The sequence below is a fragment of the Suncus etruscus genome, chromosome 12, assembly GCF_024139225.1.
Source record: "Suncus etruscus isolate mSunEtr1 chromosome 12, mSunEtr1.pri.cur, whole genome shotgun sequence".
Classification (NCBI taxonomy): Eukaryota; Metazoa; Chordata; class Mammalia; order Eulipotyphla; family Soricidae; genus Suncus; species Suncus etruscus.
Genome location: NC_064859.1, coordinates 18,779,594 through 18,807,485, shown reverse-complemented (window position 1 = coordinate 18,807,485; position 27,892 = coordinate 18,779,594). Strand labels below are relative to the sequence as shown.

Genomic DNA, 27,892 nt, shown 5'->3' with positions numbered 1-27,892 from the left:
CTCCTGGACAAAGTGGTCAGCCCAGGGTCCTATGGCTAGCTGTCCTGCCCAGAGCCCCCATCATACCAGTCAAAAGCCCACGAAGTCCTGGCATGTGGAGTGCTCTGGTCCAGCCGAGCCTCTGCAGTTGTTGGCTGCCCAGGGAGGAATTTCTCACCCCCCCTCCCCCAGGGCCCGATTAACCAGGCGTGGCCCTGAAGACACGCCCTGATGTGGGGGAATCTTGTTCCCCTGGACTAAGTGGCCAGCCCAGGGGTCCTATGGCTAGCTGTCCTGCCCCAGAGCCCCCCCAACATACCAGGCAAACACACCAAGAAATCCTGGCATTCGGAGTGTTCTGGGCCCAGCTGAGCCTCTGTAGTTTTTGGATGCCTAGGAAGAAATCTCTCACCCCCTCCTCCCAGGGCCGGATTAACCAGGGCGTGGCCCTGAAGACCCGCCCGGTGTGGGGGGAATCATGCTCTCCTGGACAAAGTGGTCAGCCCAGGGTCCTATGCTAGCTGTCCTGCTCCAGAGCCCCCATCATACCAGTCAAAAGCCCACGAAGTCCTGGCATGTGGAGTGCTCTGGTCCCAGCCGAGCCTCTGCAGTTGTTGGCTGCCCAGGGAGGAATTTCTCACCCCCTCCCCCAGGGCCCGATTAACCAGGCGTGGCCCTGAAGACCCGCCTGATGTGGGGGAATCTTGTTCCCCTGGACTAAGTGGCCAGCCCAGGGGTCCTATGGCTAGCTGTCCTGCCCAGAGCCCCCAACATACCAGGCAAACACACCAAGAAATCCTGGCATTCGGAGTGTTCTGGGCCCAGCTGAGCCTCTCGCATTAGTGGTTTTTACAGTCATGTTAAGAAAATTTTTTTGTCTACTACTCTTTCTTATAGAGCTGTAAATATGAAACTACAAATGCAAGGCAATACTTTGGTCTACTTCTTTTATCCAAGTACCCCAAGGAAACTTTATAGTATCTGCCATCCCAAAATTCAACATCTGTTTATGAGAATAAATGTTTAATAACTTGGCAATAGAGAGAATATCTTAGCAAAATGAAGGTCAAGTATAATAAAATCCACAGCTGACCACTGACTCAAAGACAAAAACAAGAACCAAATCAAGGGGCTGAAACGATAGCACAGCTGGTAGGGTGTTTGACTTACACATGGCTGACCTGGGTTCGATCCATGGCATCCCATATGGTCCCCTGAGCCTACCAGGAGCAATTTCTGAGTGCAGAGTCAGGAGTAACCACTGAGCACTGACGGGTGTGGCCCAAAAACAAAAACAAAGAACAAAATAAAAGAAGTAGTGAAAGTCTTCTTAGAGATATATTTGGTTAATCAACTCACATGGCAAGAGTAAGTAAAAACCAGAACTGTGTCAAAAATCAAAACCCAGAAAAAAAAAAAAAAAAAAAAAAAAAAAAAAGGGGCTGGAGAGATAGCATGGAGGTAAGGCGTTTGCCTTTCATGCAAGAGGTCATCGGTTCGAATCCCAGCGTCCCATATGGTCCCCCGTGCCTGCCAGGAGCAATTTCTGAGCATGGAGCCAGGAGTAACCCTGAGCACTGCCGGGTGTGACCCAAAAAACCACAAAAAAAAAAAAAAAAAAAAAAAAAAAAAAATCAAAACCCTTCAGACAGGAAACCTACTGAATTTCGGCATGTTTATACATTGTGCATTCAACAAAGGACGTACAGAAAGATTCACAACTCTACATCAAACAGCTAAATCTAAAAATGGGCAGAATACTTGAATAAGTTCTCTAAAGGTCTCGGAATGGTACAGAAAATACATTTTGTTTTTTCGTTTGTCTGTTTTTGGCCACACCCAGTGGTGCTCAAGGCTTACTCTTAGATCTGTGCTCAAAGCCCCTTGTGTGGGATTGAGAATTGAACCTGGGTCTGTTGTATTTAAGGTTGCTCTATCATTCTGGCCCTCAAAGTAACTTAGTTTTACCAAAGTTGTACTGAAATCCAGGTTGAGAATACCAAACTCAGATTTTCTTGAAACTGTTCCTGACTTTAAAGCCAATAATTGAAGTTGAGAATTGAGGGGTCAGAGCAATAGCACAGCAGTAGGGCATTTGCCTTGCATGTGGCTGACCCAGGACGGACCTGGGTTAGATGCTCTGCATTCCACAGGGTCCCCCTAGCCTGCCAGGAGGGATTTCTGAGTGTAGAGCCAGAAATAACTCTCAAGTGCCACAGGGTGTGGCCCAAAAAATAAAAAAAAAGAATAAATGTTTTTTATAAAAAAAATGTTGAGAATTGAAATGATACTTGTAATCATGATAATGATAATGAATTAAAATGAGACCTCTCTCTAAGGCAAGCACCTTGCGGCCTCAGCCCTGCCTATCTTGTGACGGGTTTTTCAGACTGTACCAGTATTTGGGTATTTGAGGTGGTGCAGTTAGTTTGGAGCCTTGTTGACTAAAAAGCTGGTGACTCAGCCTCTCTCCTCACACCCTGACTTTCCTCTTCCAGCCCCAAGGAGACCAGGAAACATAATCTTATCCTGTTCCCAGAAGGCAAGATAAATGGTCCCTTTGGTGAAGAATTAACACAAACACGCAGACTGTAATTCTTAACAATCTAGCAAATATTAGCACTTTGATTTCCAACGTACTTAGAGTTCATGAATATCTTAGTTTAAACAAAGGATTTTTATTTTGGCTTCAAAGCACACTTTTTTTTTTTTTTTGGCAAGAATTTCTTCTCTAATGCCACTAATCTCAATACCAAACAATTCTTGGATTATTGTGAGAAGAGTATGCATTTTTACTTTCTGTCATTTTTGTATGTATATTCTAGGTCAGGACATATTTTTTTCTTAGTTTTGGGGCCACACTCAGTGTGCTCAGGGATTAGTCCTCTCTCTGTGCTCAAGGGTCACTTAAGGTGATACTCAAAGGACCATAGAGGATGCCAGGGATCCAACCTGGATTAGTTGCCTGCAAGTTAAGCATCTTGTTCCTGTGCTCTCTCTCCAATCTCTGTATTATGTTTTTTACACAAAGTCTTTGGACTTCATAGGAGATATTAAACTGCTAATCTCTATTTTAAATTTTTTAATTTTTTAGATTCTGACATTAAATGGAAGCAGTGGTTTTCAATTGGGTAGTGATGTTCCAAAGGTGTAAAAAGATTAAGAGTTGTTGCTTGGGGCAGGAGAAATAGATCCAAGTACTCACAGCTCCTTCTAAGAATACTCCCAGACTCCTGGCTTTGACCCTGAGCACAGACCCAAGAGTAACAATCCCAAAATACTACTGAGTATGTACCCCCCCAAACAGGCAAGCAAACAAATAACAAAAATATTTCTTTACCATTGTGAATAGTTTCCAGTCCACAAATGATCTCCCAATGCCTTCCTAAAGGTTGAAAACTGCTATACTGTGGCCTGAGAGATAGCACAGTGGCGTTTGCCTTGCAAGCAGCCGATCCAGCACCTAAGGTGGTTGGTTTGAATCCCGGTGTTCCATATGGTCGACCCCCGTGCCTGCCAGGAGCTATTTCTGAGCAGATAGCCAGGAGTAACCCTTGAGCACCGCCGGGTGTGGCCCAAAAACCAAAAACCAAAAAAAAAAAAAGAAAACTGCTATACTAAAGTATATGGAAATTTGCCTCCAGGATAATTCACTTCATTCTCTTAACTCTACTCACCTTATTCCCACATGTTTAAAATAAAAATCTTGATTTGGAGTTATTAGCCCCTCAAATCTCTAATTCTCAGTGTAAGGGCCTTCATTCACTTATTCACGTCACCCATAACTAATCCTATTGATGAAAAACGGTATAGTACAGCTTATAGGGTGTTATCCTGCATGGTTTGTATAAACTTTTTAAAAAATATAATTTTCATTCTTATTGTGTTTCAGTTTCCATAGTCATGGGAATTCCCACAGTGAAAAGAGAAGTTAAATCTTACCTCACAGAGACTCTTCGCTCCCTTATTGATAACCTGTACCCTGAGGAGAAGTTGGATTGTGTCATCATTGTCTTCATAGGCGAGGTCATTAATTACGTGGCATTTTTCTGTGAGCCTGGTAGTCTTTAAAAATGGAAACCATCATTTGCTGTCATGGGACTAGGATTCCACACAGCAGTAAGAAGGGCTGGAGTGATAGCATAGAGGGGAGGGCACTTGCCTTGCATGTGGCTGACCTGAGTTCAATCCCTGGCATCTCATAGAGTCCCCTGAGCCTGCCAGGAGTGATTTCTGAGCATAAAGCCAGGACTAGCCCCTGAGCACTGCCAGGTATGATCCAAAAACAAAGCAAAAAAAAAAAAAAAAACCCACAAAGCCCAAAATTAGCAGGAAGAGTTAGGTGACACTTTTCAGCTGATGGTCTGACTTATCTTTACATATCTTTACTTGTCCTGCAACCCAGTCCACGGGATCTATAGTCATTGGGATAGTGAAGCCTTATTTCTGTTCCTGGGAGCTTAATTTTGGGGTCTTATATGAATGTTCTTGGAAGTTTTAAAATCTGAGAAAGATTTAGTGTAGCCTGGGACTTTTTCATCTCTTTGCTTCATCTCTTTACCTCTCCTCTTAGATTCTGGATATAGCCATATTGTTATATTTTTAATATGACAGGCATTTTCCTGTGCTAACAGAATAAATAACAAAAGGATCCATATATAGCCGGCTATAAAAAAAAAACAACTCTCCATTATATAGTTTTCACATTGATCTAACTCTTGGTTGGTATGTTTGGAGACTGTCCTCAATGTCTCGCTCTAATTTTTGTTTATTTAAAGTTTAATAGGAAATGCAAACACATGATTTTCTTTCTTTTTCAGACAGATATTGATTATGTGAACCATGTTGTAGACACCCTGGAGAAAGAGTAAGTCCTTCTATTCATCTTCATAAGTTTCCTCTGAAGCACTGTGATTTTCATCATTGATAATAGCAAACTACATTCCAAGCCCATAGTGTCCACCCCACTGTGCCTGATGGCCCCCCTTCTTCTGGCCTCCAAACCAACTTGTTGCTAGGGGCCATTCAGCTCTCAGTTTTGGTTGCCTTTGAGACTTTGCTGCTCCTTTACTACCTTATTTTCTCTGCCCCTTCTGAGGAATCCTTCGATGTAGCTGTAAAATTGCACCATTTCACCTTTTTCTGATAACTCAGTAGTATTCCATTGTGTGCATGCCCCAGGGACTAAATTTTTTGTGTGGAAATGTGTTGATTTATTATAAAACATAATGTCTAAGATCCACATGTTGGGTGAGGCCTCCCTCAGTATGATGCCTCTAGCGGCTAGAGTCTAGCCCCTTCTGCTGGTGGGTCTGAAGAAGGGTAGTCGTGGCAAAATAATTCACTGTCAGTTAAAGTTTAATTGAAGTCAGCTTGCTTTTATTCCAATGCCCTATTCAACATAGGCTTTTCTTCACATAACTTCTATGCTAAGCCTTTTACCAGCAGCTTCTTCTTGATGCTTCTCCTTCTCTTTCTCTCTTATTATAATAAGACTCTCTTATTCTTTATTCAGAATCATCGCCATTTCATGTCTGGGTGGGTCTGATCACTGACTATCCAGGAGGGATTAATCTAGGACATTAGGGGAAGGGATACCTTACAGAATCAAACCAATTCTGCTAAAAGAAAATTTTGTAGAGTATATAGTCTAAAAATAAACTATATTTATATAACTACAACCTATAGTTATCATTTATTTTTTCTTTATAGCGTAATTTTCATAGAATGACTTGACTTGCCATTGGTTTTAATCAATTTGGTGACTATATTAATAGGTGTCTTTTATGAAAGAAAAAGTTTGAATGTCATAACGTGTGTAATACTCCTCTTAACAGTCTCTAATCTGAAGACAGAAAATATAGTCATCAGATTTCCCAACACTTTAACCCTCTCTTTATTAAGTAAACTTCTTACTGCTGACAGAGAAGATTGTCATAATCAGCATCTTTAGAACTCAATAATAAACCATGTCTATTCTGCAAAAATTAAGTAGCATGGTTGCATCACTCTTTACAGCTATGCAGTATTCCATTATAGATATATTGCATATATATATTGCATGTACCACATGCAATCATGCAGTTCACTGCAAAATGGATGGAACTAGAAGATATTATGTTAAATGAAGCAAACCAGATAAAGACAGTATGATAAATACAGAATGATGTCACTTACACATGGTATTTAACTACATGAAGAAATGCAATGGCTTATATGGGGGTTTTTGAGAACATTCTTGGCCCCAAAGTGAAAAGGAAAGAAATTGAGTGGAGAAGAAAGACACATGTGAAATCACAGGGAACAAGAGCCAAGGGGTCTAAGATGCATTGGTGGTGTTAAGAAAGGATAAAACTTGGGGCCAGTAGCATAGTGGGTATGGCCTTTGCCTTCCACGTGGCTGACCCAGGTTTGATCCCTGGCATCCCATATGGTCCCCAAGCTGGTATGGAGTAATTTCTGAACTCAGCAGTGTCACTGGGTCTGGCCTCCAAACAAAAAACAAACAAAATAAAAAAAAAAAAAGGGAAGGACAAAACTAAATATCTAAGCCACAGTCAACAACAATGAAATCATGAGCCCTAAACCTTAACAACCAAAATTAAAAACAGGCCCATTATGCTGGCAGACTGGGGTGGTAGGGAGGTGGCATGCGATGGACTCTGGAAACATTGGCGGAAGGATGTTGATGCTGGTGGCAGGATTGGTGATGAAACATTGTCTAAACCCTAACTGAGTAGTTTTGTAAATCACAATGACTTAAATAAAAAATTAAAAAATGTAAACAGGAAAAATAGATTTGTATGTACAACATATGAAAAATTTCCAGTCATGTGCTGTGAGGGAGTGAGGGAAGGGCTAGAGTGGTGATGGGTGGAAGCTAAGTAGGTGCAGGAATGGCTTGTCTTTATGATGCTGCTTCCGTAGCTTTGGGAGTGGCGCATACAAAAAAATTTTTGGGGGGTCATACCCGGCAGCACTCAGGGGTTACTCCTGGCTCTATGCTCAGAAATCACTCCTGGCTGTCTCAGGGGACCATAGGGGATGCTGAGATTCGAACCACCATCCTTCTGCATGCAAGGCAAATGCTCTACCTCCATGCTGTTTCTCCAGCCCCACACATACAAATTTGATTTACGAATTTCTTCATTGAACTGTATGTTTCTTTAACCCCCAGTGTGTCCTTGACTTGAAAAGAAGAGAGAAAAATAAAAATTATCTGGCTGCTCTTTATGTAAAATCACTTGTCTCTTAAAATGCTAGAAGAGATCTTTAAAATGTGCCAAGTTCAGGACTCAGTGGCATTTGTTAGATTCTTCCTCCAGTGATCAGTGTGGGAATAGACTTTTGTTTGGACACAATTTCTGGTAACTTTTTTGAAATGTGATCCACAAGGTTGGCCTAGGATTCCTCTAAAAGAGTGGTATTGTACACTGTTCTAAAAATGTTGAGTATTTGTGCTTTAAATTTTAGCTGCTGAAAGAATATTTCGCAGCATTTTCAATTATGTGGAGCCATCAAGGTAGCCATAACCATTAACTTTTCTCTTGATAGATTTTCTAAAGAAATTAATTCTGGCCTGTTAGAAGTGATATCGCCCCCTGAAAGCTACTACCCTGACCTGACCAACTTAAAGGAGACATTCGGAGACTCTAAAGAGAGAGTCAGGTGAGATCATGTCATCAGACTTCCCCAAACTGTGTGACCCAAAGAGCATCTATTAAATGTGCTTCTTGTTGATAGTGAACTTCAATGAATTGTAGTGTTGGGCTCATTCATGAGAACTGTTGGGTTTTTCTCTGTTGTGAATTCTGGTGGGATTTTTTTTTTATTAGAGTTTGAATTTGATAACGATTTTCATAACTGTACTATCAAGAATATTACCATTCTTTTCTTTTGTTTGTTTATTTGTTTTGGGCCAAACCCGGTGATGCTCAGGAGTTATTTCTGGCTTTGCGCTCAGAAATTGCTCCTGGCTTGGGGGACCATATGGGATGTCGGGGGATCGAACTGCGGTTCATTCTAGGCTAGTGCCAGCAAGGTAGATGCCTTACCACTTGCGCCACCACTCCGGCCCTGAGGATGTTACCATTCTTAAGTGTATTTTTTGTTTTGTTTTGTTTTGTTTTTTTGGTTTTTCGGGCCACACCCATTTGATGCTCAGGGGTTACTCCTGGCTAAGCTCTCAGAAATTGCCCCTGGCTTGGGGGGACCATATGGGATGCTGGGGATTGAACCGGTAGCGATCATTCCTTGGCTAGCGCTTGCAAGTGTAGTCCCTCAACTTATTTGCCTCACCTCCAAAAAGTAGTATGTGGAGAGGACAGGGAGATTGCCAATGGTCAAGGATTTAGTCCAAGGTCAGGGAGATGCTCAGAGATCATCAGAGAGGTGCACAAAGGGCTGGAGCACTTGTGTTGTAGGCTGGAGGCCTGGATTTGCTTCCTGGCACTGAATGGTCTCCCAAGCACTGCAGGATTGACCCCTGAGCATCAGGCTAGGAGTAGCCCCTAAGCATAACCTGGTATGGACCCAAAATTAAAAAAAAAAGAAAAGAAAAGAAAAGTTAATCCAGTTAGAAACTTATTTATATGCATCTGATTCCATAAAACTGATAAGATAATATGGTTCTGCAGTACTATGATAGAATTAATTTGATTCTTTCTTGGGATTTAAAATTACAGGAGGGCTGAAGCGGTGGCACTAGAAGTAAGGTGATTGCCTTGCAAGTACAAGCCTAGGATGGACTGCAGTTCGATCCCCCGGCATCCCATATGGTCCCCCCAAGCCAGGAGTGATTTCTGAGTGTATAGCCAGGAGTAACCCCTGAGCATCAAATGGATGTGGCCCCCCTCCAAAAAAAATAAAATAAAATTACAAGGAAACATTGATTGGGTTATTGTTATTGGAACAAAGTATGATATATGGGAATTAATTTTAGATTTCCTATAGCCAGATAGAGGGGGAAAATATAATTTTGAGAACATGTTTTGTGCTTCTTTTATCTTTTCATTTTTGCCACTACTTGGCACTATGCTTATGTGTAAAATAAAAATCCATGAGTTGTGAGATCACAGCACACAGGCATTTCTAACCCCAGGGAGATGGGTCTGATTTAAGTAGTAGGGTATCTGTGAAGAATTAAAAAGCCAAGCCAGCCAGGAAAATCATGAAATCAGTTTGATTTTTGCCTCATAGTGTCTCTGCCAGCATGCCAAGCCAGACTTGCTTTTCTTTATTCTCCCTGAACCAAATCCACCAGCACATGGCAGGGCAGAGTGATCCAGGTGGACTTTTACATATCAAAGGATAAACTTATGGAAAATAGGAAGATAGGAGATGGAAGAAGGTTTTGTTTGGGGTTAATAGCTCGATGTCATCTTACACTCATGGGTCACACCTGGCTGCTCAGGGGACTATGTAGGGTGCCAAGGATCTAACCTGAGCCAACTATATGCAAGGCAAACTCCTTAACTGCTCTACTGTCCCAGGGGCTCAGTGTATGTATCGCTTGTGTATAGCAAAGTGGGGTCTGATAAAAGGCACCATGCACATTAGAAACTAGGGCACGGCTCATCTTTACCTAACATGTGTCTCATGTATGATTCTTTTGCAAATGTCCATTTCAGATGGAGAACAAAACAAAATCTGGACTATTGTTTTCTCATGATGTACGCTCAGGAAAAGGGCGTCTATTACATTCAGGTATGTGTGGTGTTTTCAGATTCTAAGCGGTGCTGTATGGCAGCCTTGAAAGTCAATGGATGTGGCCACTTGGAGTCTACTCCTGCCAGAATGTGGCCTCGACAGCCAATACTTGTCCCCGGGGCAGTGCCCCAGACCTCACTTGTTCCTCCTCCTTTCTCTCCCAGCATCATAATTTCTCTTTTCATCTCCACTTTCTCTAAATACTAAGACAGAACTAGAGCTAGGTTAAGGATTTTCTTAGCAAAGGATTTTTCTTAGCATTGTTCAGTGATCTTATCTTAAGAATACTTTTTATTTTTTTTGGTGCAGGGTTACCATGAGTGTATTTACATCTATTTTTAAGGCAACAAAACTGACGTTGAATTCTCCTGGCTTAGCTTTTCACAGCACAGTTCTAGAGAATGATTGTGGATTGATCTGACTTTTCAGCTGAAGGCAATAACTTAAATGCTTTTGTTTAGGACACATCCAGCAGTGCTCAGGCCTTACTCCCAGCTCTGTGCTCAGGGATCACTCCTGGTGGGCTCAGGAGACCATAAGTAATACCAGGCAGTGAACCCAGATTTGCCATGTGCAAGGCAAGTGCTCTCTTTATTCATGTCCCACCTTGAATCTGTCTGAGAAGCTTTCCTTACTCCCACATGTCCTTCTTAATAATGGCTTAAGCTTACATGTCACAATCAGAATTTCTTTTACTTGAGCTGGTCCTCTGGGGGCACAAGAAATGGCCCACAGGACTGGAGTCCAGGCTCTACTCAGGTCCATCCCTGCAGGGTAGTTCCTGTGGTCCTTGTGCTGTCAAGACTGTCCCCTGAGCCTTAAGCCATGAGGAGCACCCAACCAGATAACAGGAGTGTTCATGACCCTTGTTGAAAGTGGAAATCAGACAGACAAGGATGGCAGAGAGCAGGATAGGACCCTGTGCAGGAACACCCTGGCAACTGTTTGCCTGACATCTTGATGGGCAGCTGTACTCCTGAGTAGGGTCAGTAGAGCTCAGGGTGAGGGAAGTGGAGGTGCTGGAAGGCACAGGGCATGATGCCCTTGACATAAATGCTGCAGTTTCATGATGTCCAGCTACTGTTTCTGAGACAGAGACAGGTTGTCAATGTTATTCTTGTTTCTCCTATGGCCAATATTATCATGCTGGTTTATTATATGGCTATATCATTCTGGTTTATCCTATGACCGATATCATTCTAATTTATAATAATAAACTAGTAATAGCCAGTATTATTCTGGATTATCCTATGGCCAGTATCAATCTGGTGTATCCAATAGCCTATATTATTCTGGTTTATCCTATGGCCAATATTATTTTGGTTTCTCCTATGGCCAATATTATTTTGGTTTATCCTATGGTTAATATTATTTTGGTTTATTCTTTTTCTTTTGTTTTGTTTTGGTTTTTGGGTCACACCTGGCAGCGTTCAGGGGTTACTCTTGGCTCTAGGCTCAGAAATCGCTCCTGGCAGGCTCCGGGGACCATATGGGATGCCAGGAATTGAACCACCATCCTTCTGCATGCAAGACAAATGCCCTACCTCCATGCTATCTCTCTGGCCCCTATTTTGGTTTATTCTAGGCCAATATCATTCTGGTTTCTCTTATGGCCAGAATTAGTTTTATCCTATAGACAGTATTTTTCTGGTTTATTCTATTTCTACTACTACTTTGATGATGACGACATATTCTACTTTATCCATCCTGTTTCTTGTGCCCCCTGAGGCACCCAGGGACTTTACAGAGAGAATCATAGTGTAGTTCTGTTGCTTTGAGATGTTTTGTCTACAAGAAGAGAACTGATGGCACTCTAAATTTTCGAGTGTTTTTGTTTTCCCCTCCCTTGATTGAATTTAATGAAAAGAAAATATCTAGGATAATTAATTAGCAAAGAATTGGGTCCAAGAAAGACAGTCAGGGAAAACCTAGTATGTTCAGTATGTAAGATAATTCCCAGGACTGGAGCACAGTGGGAAGAACATTTGCCTTGCACGCAACCAACCTGGATTTGATCCCCAGCATTTCTTAGGGTCCCCTGAGCTTATAGAGTGGTCCCTGAGTGCAGAGTCCTGAGCACTACTAGATGTGCTTCCTAAGTAAATCAATAAAACATAACAAAACAAAAAAGAGATACTAGAGATGCTTTCATTATTGCATGTAATCAGATATTCATTGAACAGTCACATGGTAGGGATTATTCTGTACAGTCTCTGTTTAGCACATAGTCTTTTGTTCTTTTGTGAATAAAGGGTCCCCTGGAATGCATGTCCTTGTACTGCATGTTTGTCCCCATGTACTGTAGGCATCACTCTATGCTAGTAACTGGTGCTGCAGGTACATAGTAGCTGCTGCTCTTGAAGTATTATTATTCACTTGTCAGGGCAATCTTGGCTCATCAGTTCTCATAGAAAAGGCTGGCTCTGGAGTGATTGCACAGTGGGGATGGCATTTGCCTTGCATGTGGCTGACCAGGGTTCCCATATGGTCCCATATACATCCCATATGGTCCTCTAAGCATTGCCAGGAGTGATTCCTGAGTGTATTATAACTACTGAGCATCAACAGGAGGGGCCTCAAACAAACAAAATAAAATTGATTCGACATTTTTAAATGTCTATAAAAAGTACTTTTATTTGAAATTATAAAACATTTTAATTTGGAATCATATTGGATACTACTAGAGGGTCAAAACGAGTAGGGGAAAGGAATAATTTGTGAAGTGAAACTTATTTCCTGTGGTGATGAGTCATTTCATAGGCTGGCTCACACAACTTGTATTTCCTGTGCTCATTATTTTAAAAATAACATTAAGACACCTGAAAAAATATTTTTTCATTTCCCTGGACATAGAGATGTAAGTTAGTGATTGGGCACTTAGCCTTGCAGTCTGGGGCCCTGAGATGGATCTCTAGCACCTTAAAAAAAAAAGAAAAGAAAAAAATGTTTTATTCTTTTTAAGGGTTACTACCAGTAATGTGTGGCGACTGTACAGGGTTTGAACTCAGGGGTCACATATGCAAGACATGTACTATCCTCCACTCTCACTCTTTGCACCCTGACTTTCTTTGAATGTGTTTTAATTTTTAGTGCTTTGTATTGTCCATCAGTGTTTCGTCATCATCAGTGACATTTAAAATGTTAGAAATCTAGGGGTCTCAATCTTGAATTTCCTGTTTGTTTCTTATTCGGAGGGCAACATCCAGGAGTTCTCAGGGCCTACTCCTGGCTCTGTGCTCAGGGATCACTGCTGATGGGGCTTGGGGAACTCTCTGGGTGCCAGGTATCAAACTAGGGACAGCCGTGTGCAAGGAGAGTGCCTCCTGGCTGTGCATCGCTCCAGCTTTAGTCTTGGATATTCTTATGTCTAAGACAACCCGGCATTTGGTTTTGTATTTGTCTCATATTTGATCACTGTTTTCCTTCATTTATATGATTAATAAGTTCTGTTATCAGTTTTTCATAATAAATAATGTTCTTTTAACTAAATCTCTATACTCTCTGATTTGTTACTATCCATATTCTTTAGCTTGAAGATGATATTATCGTCAAACAGAATTACTTTAACATCATCAAAAACTTTGCACTTCAACTGTCTTCCGAGGACTGGATGATTCTAGAATTTTCCCAGCTGGGTTTTATTGGTAAGAAAAGTGTTCAAACATGTGCTTTAGGAAATAGCCGACTTGCAGAAGTTAATTTTATTTTACCTTGCTTACTTTTTCTTTCCTCTGGAAATGAATTGCACTTGATAGATTTAATTGAAGTTCAAGCTGTCTATGAAATGATGAGGCCCAACAGCCTCTAGAAACTTTATACTATAGAGATCCTTGGATTTCTCCCACCCAACTGCTTGTGTCCAGATAGTCAACTGTGGTCCCAGGAAGCCTGACAGCTTCTCTGAAAGTGGAAGGTCCCACTCAGTGCATGAGTACACTCAAACAGAGCTGACATCATCCCTGATAATTAAGGTTCCCTTCTCTGTCTCTCTGTCTCTCTCTCTTTCTCTCTTTCTCTCACTCTCTCTCTCTCCCCCACCCCAGATTAAGGCTTAGAAAAATGCTACTCCATATATCACTATTTGATATAGTACATGGTGTTCCTATCCAATGACTAATTTGTATTTGTTACTTTCATTGTCTAGAGAACTCTTTTTTTTGTTTTGTTTTGTTTTGGGGTCACACACGGTGGTGCTTAGGGGTTACTCCTGGCTCTGTGCTCAGAAATCACTCCTGAAAGGCTCGGGTATCATATGGGATGCCAGGGATTGAACCTGGGTCCATTTTGGGTCGGCCACTTGCAAGACAAATGCCTACTGCTGTGCTATCACTCCGGCCACCTAAAGTACTCATTTTAAAGTATTTTCCCCTACACGATTTCCTAAATTATCTAACTAAAAAGAACTGTTTTAAAGTTGAAGAGCTTGAGAAATTTTATTGATAACATTTTGCTCTCCCATGCTATTTTAAAGTTGTAAGCACAGAGGTTAATGACTTGGTCATTTATCTCAAAACTTAATTTAAGGTACTTGTGAAGATTTAAGTGAAGAAATAACTTGGAATCTTTTTTTTTTTTACTGTTTTAATTTTTTTAACCTAAATTAAAAAATTTAATTTTTTAACCTAAGTTCCTTTTCCATGGGAAGTGTCTTGGACATGCATGGAAAAAAATTATCCAACTTTTTCAATTCTTTGAGCCTGTAGTCCTAGGATAGATTTTGTTTTCAAGTCAACTCAGAATTTTATTTATTGATATGATTGTTGATAGTTGGAAACTCAAGAAAGTGTGTTCTCAATAATGCAAATGGGAAATTATTACTGAAAATTCAGAGTTGGAAGCTTTTGGCCTGTAGGTGACCTTGTGGGCACTCAGCTGCTCCTTCCAGCTGCTCACTGCACTGTCATTCCAGGGAAGATGTTTCGTGCACCAGACCTTAGTCTCATTGTGGAGTTCATATTCATGTTCTACAAGGAGAAGCCTATTGACTGGCTCTTGGACCACATTCTCTGGGTCAAAGTCTGCAACCCCGAAAAGGACTCAGTAAGTTACTTTCTCATGTAGAGTCAAAGGTTTCATATATTCATGAGATTTGGCTTTTGGAGCTCGATTTTGTAAATGAAAAATGAAGGAGGCATCTGGAAAAACAAAAGCTATTCATACTTAGTCTTTTTTGGGGCGGCATTCAGGGGTTACTTCTGGCTTTGTGCTCAGAAATTACTCCTGGCAGGTCAGGGGGCCATATGGAATGCTGGGGATCAAACCAGGATTGGCCACATGCAAGGCAAACCACCTCTCCACTGTGCTATCACTCCTACCCCAATACTTAATCTTTTGAAGTATTTACCTTCTTTCATGAACACATTTCTGTCTGGGGCCAGAGACGGTAATTCAGGAGTTCAGCCCTGTGCATCCATGCTTGGTCTGGCTCTGCCCAGTTCCTGCCCATGGGGTCCCCATGTGTCTCCTGGCACAGCCTAGCTGGCTTGGGTGACCTGGTGCAAGTGTCACTGAATCCAGGGCCTCAAACTACTGGCTGTAAATCAGGAAGTAAATTCAACAGAATTTCTTACCCCCACCCCCCAAAAAAATAAAGTCAAGAATGTGGTTTGTAAAGGAAGTAGGACTCTCTCCTAAATATTTCTATTTAGTTGCCTTTGGCACACACAGGTGGAGCGCACGGAGAGCATACCTTTGCTTACTCATGGCCCTGGGTTTAATCCCGCAGTGCATCACAACCCCTTGAATGTTCTGGTCTGAACTCAGGGCCACAGTGCTGAGTAGGATCAAAATGGTGTGTACACAGCACCTCCACGTCCTGACTGAATTACTGCCTCACTTTTTTTTTTTTTTTTTTTTTGGTTTTTGGGTCACACCCGGCAGCGCTCAGGGGTTACTCCTGGCTCTACTCGCAGAAATTGCTCCTGGCAGGGACAGGGGACCATATGGGATGCCGGGATTCAGACCACCATTCTTCTGCATGCAAGGCCATACCTTACATGGCCAAATGTGCTGCTTATTCCCTGAGTTTCTTCATCATGTTAGTAACGACCTATTCGAACCAAAACTCTTCATAGGGTTTTACTTTAAAATGTAACAGTGATTTTTTTTTTTAATATTTAGAAACACTGTAATAGACAAAAGTCAAACCTGAGAATTCGCTTCAGACCTTCCCTTTTCCAGCATGTTGGCCTGCATTCTTCACTCACAGGGAAAATCCAGAAACTCACGGTTAGTGCTCTTAGTTTCCTTTTTCTCCTGGGCAAATCACTAATTTTTCTTGGAGCGAAACCAGTCATTGCTTTTCTGAAGCTGCATGTTGTTTAATAACCTCAACACCTTTCTCTTCCAGGACAAAGACTATATGAAACCTTTGCTTCTGAAAATCCATGTCAATCCCCCCGCAGAGGTGTCGACTTCTCTGAAGGTCTACCAGGGACACACGCTGGAGAAAACATACATGGGCGAGGACTTCTTCTGGGCTCTTACCCCAGCTGCTGGAGACTACATCCTGTTCAAATTTGATAAGCCTGTCAATGTGGAAAGGTCGGTGATTGGGCTAGGGTATTTGACCTTGAACTCTAGACCTCTTATCACATGTGATGGATTTTCTTTTACTTTTTTGTTGCTGTTGTCGTTAAAATACATGTAACATGGACATAGTACCAAATATGGAGCTATAAATTACATATTTTGGTAGCTGAGTAATAAAATGAGTGTTATTTTTATTTATTTATTTATTTTTTGGTTTTTGGGCCACACCCGTTTGACGCTCAGGGGTTACTCCTGGCTATGCAGTCAGAAATCACCCCTGGCTTGGGGTGACCATATGGGACGCCGGGGGATCGAACCGAGGTCCGTCCTACGCTAGCGCTTGCAAGGCAGACACCTTACCTCTAGCGCCACCTTCCCAGCCCAAATAAGTGTTATTTTTAAGTACAGTGTTAGCATTTATTTCTGTAATAAGTTCTGTTGGTATTTTCTTTTTCTTTTCTTTTTCTTTTTTTTTGGGGGGGGGTTTTTGGGCCACCCCCAGTGACACTCAGAGGTTTTTCCTGGCTCTGCACTCAGAAATCACTCCTGGCAAGCTTGAGGGACCATGTGGGATGCTGGGAATCGAATTCAGGTCTGTCCTGGGTCTGCCGTGTGCATGGTAAAGGCCCTACCACTGTGCTATCTCTCTGCCCCCTTCATTGTTTGTCTAATATACTTTCTGTTTTTGGACCACATCTGGTGGTGCACAGGGGCTACTCCTGGCTCTGTACTCAGGAATTACTCTTGATGGTACTTAGGAGACCACATGGAGCTGGGGATTGAACCCAGGTTAGCCTCAAGCAAAGGAAAGCACCTTGCCCACTGTGCTATGGCTCCAGCCCAATTTGGTATAGTTTTCTATGAAGAACTCTCCTTAAAAATCTCAGTTTGCATGCATGTCTTTATCCTGAAGTGTCTCTTAAATTTTGGTGGAGAGAGCTTATTGAGTAGCCCAGGGGTTTGGTTGAGATGGTTAGTTTGACAAACGGTGACAATTTTCCATTCATGGATTAAGCTTGACAATGTCCAATTACTATTCTAAATATCACAGTCATTACAAGATCACTACAAGGTCTAATGTCATTTGTGCTCAGTTTGTTTAGAAATCCATTATGAATCTTCCGTCAAATTTAGCCTGACCTAGATTTTTATTCTTCGAATTTTCAGTTATTTATTCCACAGCGGCAACCAAGAGCACCCAAAAGATATTCTGCTCAACACAACTGTGGAAGTTTTGCCTTTAAAGGTAAGACTATTTTCTCATTTAATTTCCCTAAACTTAATCGGAGTGATTCTTGTTTATAAGCAAAAGAAAATTCTCTGACTACAACAGGACCTTACTTACTGGAAAGTGATAATAAATTTTTTTTTGAAATGGGGTCCAACTAGTATGTTCTCATTCCCTTTATTCGAAGCCTCTGTTTTTCTTGTTGGAAAGGGACTTAGAAGTTAGGTGTTAGGGAAATAAAGGAATCATGGTTTTTCTTTGGTGTTGGTCTTGTTTCATTTTAACTCTCTCAAAGACCATTTGGTGCCTTTTGGTATTGAGACAAAACTCGCTGATCTCCAGGCTTATGCTTAGATTTCCTTCAAGTATCATCACATACTTACTTTTCTTTATATTTTAAACAGAAAATAATGGACTGTTCAGTGATTTGAATGGAAAAATCTGTGTAATGCTAACTCTGGAGGGGCCTGGGTTATGGTGTCCAAGTAGGGAGTGTAGGTCAGGTATGCACAGGGTTCTGCATCCTGGTCAGTGCAGCTCTGGGACCCCCCAGGGTTACTGTCAGGCCTACTCTGCTGGCTGACACTGGCAGGGAAGGGGACACTGACTTTCTCACCCCCAACCCCAAATCAAGCACAGAAACTTTCAGGCCCCAGACAAAGTTCAGTGCCTCAGAGCTCAGTGGATGGCACCTCCTTAGCCGTCTTAGCACAGCACAGCTTTTGACCCCTGCTGGGAACAGCCACAGGGAAGGAGGTCTCAGCCAAGAGAAGCTGCAGAGATTGATGGGGCAGAGCCATCCTCTCTTGTTCTCATCCTCTCGTCAGCCTGTCTTCTCTCATGCCTCTTCTGAACTGTCCCACAGACCCATTTTATACTCAGATGTACTGATTGTTTAGCCTCGCATTGGCTAGGAGTTAAATTATTTATCACATGTTCTGTTTGGTTCGGTTTTTCTATTTTAGAGTGAAGGTTTGGAAATAAGCAAAGAAACCCTGGACAAGCGGTTAGAAGATGGTTATTTCCGGATAGGTAAGGCCCCCCTGCAGGAAGGTGCCTCCGCTCTGCTTCTTGGTGCTCTGAAGTACTGTTTGGTGCTTGTCATCTGTTAAGCATCTTCTAGAAAGCCAGTGAGCATCGTTGGCCCAACTTCCATTCGTTTGTTCAAACTTAGTTTTCATGAAAGGAGAAGGTCAGGAGCTTTGGGATCTCCTTCCCGGGACCTCATGAGTTCAGACCAGAGAGCCTTACAGGTCTTTCTCCCTCTCTCTGCTCTTTTGGGCCTCTTCCTTCCTTTCTGGGTCCCTCTCTCCCATTATGGAGTCCCCCTCATCTTCCTTACTGGGCCCTTCTCCCTCTGCCATCTCTGACACCCTCGGTAGTGGATCTTCATCTGGATCCTGCAGTGTCTGGGGCGGCCACAGGTGCATCTCTGAGGCAGAACCTCTATGACCCAGTCTCTGCCTTGAGTCCTGGAAGCTTCCCAGAGACTGCGGGCCTCTCTGTGCATCTGTAATGTGGATGTTTCCTTATTGGGTCATAGGTTTGCCAACACTGTAGTTCCATGGAAGGTGCCCAGACTTTCCCCACGTTTTGCATCCCAGTAACACACAGTGTGCCTCTCTGTCCATGTAATGTCCCTATCTGTGCAGTGTGCTTCTGTCTATGCAGTGTGCATGTCTACACAGCATGACAGTCTATCTCAGCAGCATGCCTGTCTGTGCAGTGTGCCTGTCTTTATCTCTACAGTGTGACTGACTGCTTGGTTTGGTTTGATTTGGGGCCACAACTGGTTCTTCCCCGGGGTTTCCCTCCTGGTGGTGCTCAGGGGACCATAGGGAAAAATTTCCATTTGTGGACAGAAAGTTGTAGCCCAGAAGCCATTTGTAAAATCTTTTTTATTTTTTTTTATCTTGTTACTGGGAGAATATTATTCCTGGCAGCAGTGATAGGGACAAGAAGTGTTTGCTTTTTATAAATGCGTATAGTTTAAGTTTGAGGTTTCCCTAAGCTTACAAGGCATCCTATTTCGTGACCTTCAGAGCCACAGGCTAGCATTGGCCGAGAGAGATAAGAACCCGGCTCTACTCAAGGAGGGCAGTATACCCCTAATTTGCTCATGCTTTCTGTTATCTTTGCTTGCAAAACTTTTAGTAAGGTGGAGTAAGGCGGCCACCCCACCTCCAGCCTTTAAGGTAAAGAAATGTAACCTTAAGTTTAATATTTTTCTGTAGGATCAAAACTTTTAGTGGTGGTCTGTTAAGTTTTAGCAATTGTCTCTTTGTGTAACTTTTAGTGGTGGTCTGTTATGTTTTATCGATTGTTTCTTTGCTTGCTAAATATCTCTTTCTTTTATCTGAGTTGTGCTGTATTCCTAAGTAACATGTAACAAACGGAATACTACTTCCGTGACATATGCTGTCCCTTTGGAAAAGTGCTCTATGAAAACACTGCTTAAGTGATGGTTCAGTCTTTGCTCTGGGGTTCATCCCTGGGCACTGGCCCTGGTGTCATCCTGGCATCAGAAAATAAATCACCTTTGCAAATTTGCATGGCTACCGGCTCTCCTTGAAACCTCGAGACACCGCTCGAGAGGGGGACTGATCCCCGACCCCAACAGCAGGAAAGCTTCAGTGTCTTTGTAGAGAATTTCATGGTCCTTATTATTTATTTTTTGTAGGGGCTGGAGACTTTTGGGACATAGCTAGCAGTGGTCAGGGGTTCCTTACCACCCCTGGGTTCCTGGAGGGAGATGCAGTTATAACTGCTCCCTATAGCTCAGGGATCACATTAGCCCATGCAGGCAAATGCAGCTCCACCCTCTGAGCTCCCAGGCCCACAGTCCTTGCACTCCTGGGACAAGTTCTTCCATCTGACACTTATTTCCAAGTTTAATCTTGAAACTGCCTAGACAGGGGATCACTGCCTGGGAAAAATCAAACATATGTCGATCCCCTCTTCAAGGCCAGTTGTTGTAGCTCTAATTAAAACATTGACAATTGCTCTTTTGACATAAATGTATCCTCAGGATGACCATGTATCAAAATATGTTTGGCCATGGTTTGGGCAAGTGCGTTTTGCTAAAAACTCTATATTAAAATCCTATTGTGGTGAATTTTCTTTTAAATTTGTTAAAAAAAATTGTCCCGTCCTGCCTGTTTTCAGGGTTCTTTCTGAAGCTTCTGTTTGCATGTCCTGAGAAAGAGAAGACACTAGAGTAGGGAGAAGGGAGTATGACCCAAGGACGTTTTGCTCTTTCGCTCCTGCTTTAATTCCCAGCTATTTGTGCTCCATGTTTCAGTCTACCAAAGAGTGCTGATGTTTTTTTCCCCCCTGTTCAGGAAAATTCGAGAATGGTGTGGCAGAAGGAATGGTGGATCCCAGCCTAAATCCCATTTCAGCCTTTCGACTTTCAGTTATTCACAATTCTGCTGTTTGGGCCATTCTTAATGAGGTAAAGACTAAAATGCAGACTCCCTGGAAAGGAGACTTACATTGTCCTAACTTACCGCTTGCCTGTTTTAAGACCTTTCTGGAATTGTGGTGATCTTATGTTTCTTTTTTACTCTTCTTTATTTCAGATTCATATTAAGAAAGTCACCAACTGACCATGCTCTAAGGAACCAGCAAGCTTGTTTTCTGGGCATCTAGTAAAGATAGTTACACGTACCTTTTTAAGACACTCGAACACTACCTCTGTGAAATCTACTGTCAGTGATTGTCGTTTCTACTTGGAAGGAGAATCGCCCCTGGATAAATTATACTGTATTCATCTGAATTCCAGCTGTCCTTCAATTTTAACTGATGCAGACATTCAGTTATGACAGCCTATTAATATGACTTGTACTATTTTGGTATTATACTAATACCTAAGAGTTGTACATATTCTTACATTCCTTAAATTTGAGAATAATTAATGTTAAATACATTTTATGAAGGGGGTACTTTTGAAGTTCATTTATTTTACTATTATAAGGCCCTCTTTTATAGATTATCAGGGATTATATATATGCATTAAGATGCTATGAAGTTAATTTATTAGAAAACCTTAAGAAGTACATATTTTTGTGCAGTAAATTTTTGAATGGATCCTTTTTTTGAAAACCCAACTACCTTGCTTTTTAAGTTCTATTTTTTTCCTTTGGAAATGCCAACATAACCAGTTAATGCCATTTTTCCAAATGCACTGCCATTTAAGAATTATTCTAGATTGATTTTCTGGAGAAATTATTCTGAAACTTTTATATTCACATTGATGCTGAACACTTATTTCCAGATACATTTGTCATTCCTCAAAACCGAGACTGTAAAGGTCAGTTAGTTTACGATACTGCTCAGAGACCATAGTCACAAAATATCCTCTGGTAGCTCTCAAATATAGGACGAACTAGGAGACTTGTCACACTTCTTGTATGAAAGATGACAGGCCCTTATTTCCTTTCTGATCTTTGTCTTTAATCCATGAGTTCGTGACATTTTCTGTTGGTTGTCTTTTTATATCTACACTCCAACAAAATGTTTTCTAGATTCTATTGTATGACTATGATTGTTTAAATTTAAAGAGAAAAAGTGGAAACTGGTTGTTTTTTGTTATTGTTGAAAGTATTACGGTTGAAATGAAGGAAAGAAGTACCAGATAACTTAGTTAATTTGGCCGTTTTAAATTCTACCAAACCAGTGCCCAGTCAGAAGAGGTGATGGGAAGGTGGGGCTGAGCCGAACAGGGGCTGGAGCAATAGTGCAGCGGTAGGGAGTTTGCCTTACATGTGGCTGACTCAGGACAGACCTAAGTTCGATTCCCCAGCGTCCCATGGTTCCCCAAACCAGGAGCGATTTCTGAGCGCATAGCCAGGAGTAACCCCTGAGCGTCACAGGGTGTGTATGGCCCAAAAAATTAAAAACAAAACAAAACAAAACACAACAGCTGAACAGTCTCAGAATAACTGCTCCTTTGCAATCATGAAAGGGATGAGAGGTTTCCTTCCTTCACACTGTAGACAGTGCATGAACTTTTAGCCTAACAGAATCTTTGGAACACAGAAGCAGATGACTTTGATGGGACTGTGACTGTCAATAAGTACCCACCTCAGCACTCAGTGGCTCACTCAGTGTTCACGTTGAGCTTTGGGAATCAGTCCCATGTGCCACCCTCCAGCTACTGTGGCAGGAATGCTTGCAGAGCGCTCAGAGGTGGTGAGTGAGAAGCTCCAAATGGCTTCCAAACCATATCACAGGCCCAGGGATGGAAGTGAACAGGGTTGAGGATAACAGACAGAGCAGCTTTCTGTTGCCTCATATTCGAATGTTTTTGTTTTTTTTTTTTTTTTTGGTGAATTTTCTGAATCAAAAAACGATACATGTTGACTTTGTCATGCAGTGATTAAAATTTTTAAATGTTGCCAGTAATGAATTCCATGCCGTTAAGTCCACTTGTTTTGATTGGGGTTTTGGAATTAAAGAATATTTTCTATAATTTTCGTTTTGTTTTTGCTCTTCAGTTTTGATTTGGGGTCACAGCTGTCTGCATCTTCTCCCAGCTGGGCTGGGATTACTCAGGGTTTGGGCCCCCAGATAATGTGGATGGGACCTGAATGTGTGCTCTCAGCTCTCTCTTCTCCTATATAGTTTAATTCTGATTTGACTTGATTAGATTTTTGAGAAGGAGGAGGAGGAGAAGCACACACAACTTGGAGGAGGGAGAGGTGGAGATGGTAGGGTAGGACCTGGGTGCTTGACCTCTGAGCTATCTGTTCTCTTCGCTTTAGTTTTCTTCCTATTGGACTTTCTTGGTTAGCTTTGGAGGAGGAAGAGGTAGTGGTGTAGGATTCTTCTCCTCCTGCAGGAAATGAACCAAGTCCAATAGGAAGAAAACTGAAGAGGAAAGGTGAGTTCTAAAGTCAGGCACCCAGGTAGATCTCACTATCACCATGAAGAGCAGATGGGAGGAGGGACACACTGCACCGCCTTCTCCTCCTCCAGCCCCAAGAAAACAAAAGACAGACTGATTCTTCAAACAGTTGTCAATCAAGCCTTGAAAAATCATGGATACACTGGCCAAACCCCAGTTCCCATGAAGCCACACCTGCTGCATCCATTTCCCCATAATCACCACTTGCTTGTGGCCCTGCCTCCACTCCTCTGACCATCAGGTACACCAGTATTTAGGCTGATTTCACCAGGGCTTTTTGGAGCAAGTGCAGACACTCTCCCCGACTCATTCTCCTCCTTCCAGGAAGCCTGGCAGCTGAAAAGACACTTCACAAAAGCTGTAGTGTAATATCGTTCTTTGACTTCCTGAACAACTTCATTTGTTTGATGCTGTCATCCCTATAGGAACACACGGATTTAGATGCCAATGTGTAGCTGAAGTCACTTAATGTTCAGAACTAAATGAAATAACAGAATGGAGAGCTAACAAAAGCTTCTTACTAAACCTTCTGCCAATGTCTTAATGACCTCATACAATAATGACCTCAATATAATAATTTCTACAAATTTCCTTATCACTGTACTTTTTTCCTTTAAAATTTTCTTTCTTCCTTTTCTATTATTTTAATAACTTGCTCTAAGTTATCTGGAAACAGATATATTAGGGTCAACTATGCCAACTATGTGATGCATTTTCTTATTTAAAGAGGACAGGGATCCAGGTTCCCACCACCACCACCACCACCAGTGGTCTACATCATGAGGATGTGGATGGGGTGAAGGAGGAATTGTGGGGTCCTCCTTCTCCAGGTAGTTGGACCCCTCCTCAACCTCCTCATGTGGAATCCAAGTGGTATGGATGGGACCTGGGTGCCCATCCTCAGAGCTTGCCCTTCTCTCCTCTTCAGTTTTCTTCTGAATGGACTTTCTTATTCTGGAGGAATAGGAGGAGAATTTCAGATAGTACTGAATAGCAGAGAAAAATCCAGGGTGTTTAAAAAATAAATTCTTTAATTGAATCACCATGAGATACACAGTTCAAAGTTGTTCATGATTGACTTTTAGTTATACAATGTTTTACACTCTTTACAGGGCACATTTACCACACCCATTTCCTTTTCACCACCACCACCACCCCCTGCCTGCCTCTGTGGCACAGTTTTCTTCTCTCTCTTCCCACTCTCTTATACACTGTGAATCAAAGGAAAAATAAAAATCGTATGATCATAGCAATAGGGATTCAGTTTTGGTTTTTTTTTTGTTTGTTTGTTTTTTTTGGGCCACACCTGGCGGTGCTCAGGGGTTACTCCTGGCTGTCTGCTCAGAAATAGCTCCTGGCAGGCACGGGGGACCCTATGGGACACCGGGATTCGAACCAACCACCTTAGGTGTTGGATCGGCTGCTTGCAAGGCAAACGCCGCTGTGCTATTTCTCCGGGCTCAGATTCAGTTTTGTTTTTTTTAACCTATATAAACTGTTGATGGAGGTATAGGGATAAACTTATATATATATCTGTAATAGGATATAATGATGTCCATTAAAGATATATCTAGGCCAAGGAGACAGCTCAATGGACTGGATGCCTAAAGAATCCACATTTAATCCCTAGCAATACCAAAAACAACTCTTGAAGACTGAGTTGGCACTAGTTCCTAAGCACCACCAGTAAGATCCCACCAAATAGTTTTAAGTGATCAGTTTATTGCTGCAAGGAGTTGGGGGAAATCAAAGATTTATATGCTGAAGCCATGCCTGCTGCCTTGATCACCTGGAATCACTGTTTTCCCAAAGGCCCTGTCTCATCAACCCTGATTCCTTTCAGAACATCAACTAAACTACAGGTACACCTGTATTTGGGCTGATATCACCAGGGCTTTTTGGAGCGAGTACAGGCACCTTCCCCCTATATTCCTTTTTTTAAGAGCCTGGCAGATGAGACCCAGCCCCACAAAAGCTGCAGTATCAATAATAGTGCTTTGAATTTCTGGACAACTTCATTTGTTAAGATGATGTCATCCCTATAGGAACATACCAATTTAACAAAATGGACAGCTAACAAGAGTTTACTAAACCTTCTGCTATTGTATCAGTGACTTCATTGGAGTCAATAATTTTAACAAATGTGCTTGCTAGTATACTTTCTTTTTTCCTTTTTTTCAAAGCTTGATTTTATAGCTTTAGTCAATTATGTGATCCATTTTCTTTAAAGTATAAAAATACCTATCTTATATGAATATTTGTATATAATTATAATATAAAATATCCTATATAATACATATGTATGTCTATATGGTGTCTGAAAAATACAGTGCAGCATAAAATGCAATAGAAATAAACAAATACACTGGGGCCGGAGAGATAGCATGGCTTTCATGCAGAAGGTTGGTGGTTCGAATCCCTGAGCCTGCCAGGAGCGATTTCTGAGCATAGAGCCAGGAGTAACCCCTGAGCGCTGCCAGGTGTGACCCAAAAACCAAAAAAAAAAAAAAAAAAAAAAAAAAAAGAAACACAAATCAATATTAAATAATAACTGTAACAAAATCATCAAATTTACATAAGTTTTTGCTGTTCTGGGCCATACCTGGTAGGGAATGGAGGATAATGTGCAAGGCAAGCACCCAATCTACTGTACTATCTCCCTCATATTTCCTAATATATATTTGTATATATTCCTAATCCTCAACAAATGTTATCAATAAAATTTAAACTGGAGGAAGAAGAGGTGAGGGGGTCCCTCCTCCTCCTTCACTTCCTCCTCCTCCTCCTCCATGAAACCAAGAAATTCAAACAGAAGGAAATTAGAGAGGGAGGACAGAGCCAGGAACACAGGTACCCAGGTCCCAAGACACCACCTGGAGGATGAGGAGGAAGTGGTGTTTGCTCTCCCTCTAAGAAAACTAACCAAGAGTCAAATGAGAAGAGAAAGAACTCTGAAGATAGGCACACAGCTCCACCAGTCCACCTAGAGTCCTACAGGGGAGCGTTAGTGAGGAGGTGCCACAGAAGATCTCTCACGTCCCTTCTACCCCTCGTCTAACCCTGCACACTAAGCTCCTTAGTGCTTGACTGTTGGGTCTCTGACCCATCTCTAGGTCCTGAGGGAGAGACTAACTCCACTGTCTGATTGTCATTCTGCTTCAGCTGATGACCGTCATTAGCTGGTCCCCCATCCTCCACATGCAGAGACAATTAAAGAGATCCACGTTTTCTCAGGCAGTATGGGTCAGCTGACTACAAAGCAAATGCTCTCCATATTGTGCTATTGCTCTGGCTCCTTAATTTTTCTTTAAACTAGAACTTACCTACTGTATTTCCTAAATCTATATCAATTCTAGACAATCTTTTGTATTTTATGCGAGAATTTTCCAAAATGCCTCTGTCATTCCAAACTATTCATTGTGAAAAAGCCTCATTTCCATTTAATTTCTTAAATTTTTTCTTTGCCTTTTTTTTTTTTTAATTCTCAAGGCTTAATATGAGGAATGTAGAGCTAAAGAAAAGAAAGAGACAATACCATCAAGGTAAAATTTAAGCCACGATCATCTTAGTAATTTCTTAGCTGACACCACCCAACCACTTTTCCCGCTGTACTACCACTCCCGCCCATGGTGTATTTTCAAGGGGATGTTATTTTCAAACTGGCTGCTCCAATGAAAAATAATGTAATCATCAGTTCTGTTAACTGTGCCACTGTTACTGTGTACTTAGAAGTTGAAAAAACATGCCCTAGTTTTTATTTTTTTTCAGTGTTTTTTCCTGAGGGGGAATGTCAAGGGGTTGAACTCTGCTTCACAGGAACACTGAACTGAGCCTGAAGCCCTCACAGCCTCCAACCAGATTTCCTGCCTTTCTGAGAAGGGTTTTCTGCAGGGTGGAACACACATGAAGCAAGTGAGAATTTAAGGAGAGAGAAGAGGCACTGAGTGAGTTGAGTGAAGCCCTTAGGGAAAAGGGAGAGGAGCAGTGACTCACTCCATCTTCCTTCTTCCTCCTTTGTGTTTTCATTGTTAAAGTTGTAGCCTTCAACCTTCCAGCAGGTAGGATTCAAAGTAGAACTCCAATGGCCCAGTCCTTGAGAAAGTTCAGGGAATGGCAGGCTGGGAGGCGCCAGAATACCTGAGGAGTGTGGAGAAGGGCAGGAGCCTTCCAGCAAGGCAGCATTTCTGTCCTGTGCTCCAAGAATGAGCAGAACCAGCAGGACCAGGTGGCCTTCTTCCCATGTCGGGATCCAAGTCACCAGGCACACCTGGACTGCCTTTGGGACCTTCCCAACCAGATGACTCTAACCCCTAACCGGACTCTACCAGCCCGTCCTGTTCCCTTCCTGTTCTCTTCCCTCTATGACCAGAAGTGTCTGAGCTCTAAGATTTTTTTTTTGGGGGGAGGGGGGAGAAGTGAGGGACGAGGAGAAACGGACGGGCCAGGTAAGATTGTTAATGTCTATAGTCAATTGACCATAGTAAATGTCTCTAGAGACTGTACTTGGTTATGGAATACAGTGAGATTGTTTTTGTTTT

The 27,892-nt window shown here is 42.0% G+C and overlaps 1 protein-coding gene across 1 annotated transcript in view; it reads left to right on the top strand.

Moving 5' to 3' along the window:
- Positions 1 to 22,009, top strand: part of MGAT4A (alpha-1,3-mannosyl-glycoprotein 4-beta-N-acetylglucosaminyltransferase A) — a 69,253-nt gene extending 47,244 nt beyond the window's left edge. The window contains exons 4-15 of the mRNA XM_049784802.1: positions 3,872 to 4,005; positions 4,800 to 4,846; positions 7,534 to 7,647; positions 9,609 to 9,684; positions 13,217 to 13,331; positions 14,597 to 14,727; positions 15,808 to 15,915; positions 16,037 to 16,230; positions 17,386 to 17,464; positions 18,412 to 18,478; positions 20,788 to 20,900; positions 21,028 to 22,009. Coding sequence (XP_049640759.1) covers positions 3,872 to 4,005; positions 4,800 to 4,846; positions 7,534 to 7,647; positions 9,609 to 9,684; positions 13,217 to 13,331; positions 14,597 to 14,727; positions 15,808 to 15,915; positions 16,037 to 16,230; positions 17,386 to 17,464; positions 18,412 to 18,478; positions 20,788 to 20,900; positions 21,028 to 21,054 — 1,205 coding nt within the window. The 3' untranslated portion in view covers positions 21,055 to 22,009. The remainder of the gene's footprint in view (positions 1 to 3,871; positions 4,006 to 4,799; positions 4,847 to 7,533; positions 7,648 to 9,608; positions 9,685 to 13,216; positions 13,332 to 14,596; positions 14,728 to 15,807; positions 15,916 to 16,036; positions 16,231 to 17,385; positions 17,465 to 18,411; positions 18,479 to 20,787; positions 20,901 to 21,027) is intronic.
- Positions 22,010 to 27,892: the final 5,883 nt, after the last annotated feature.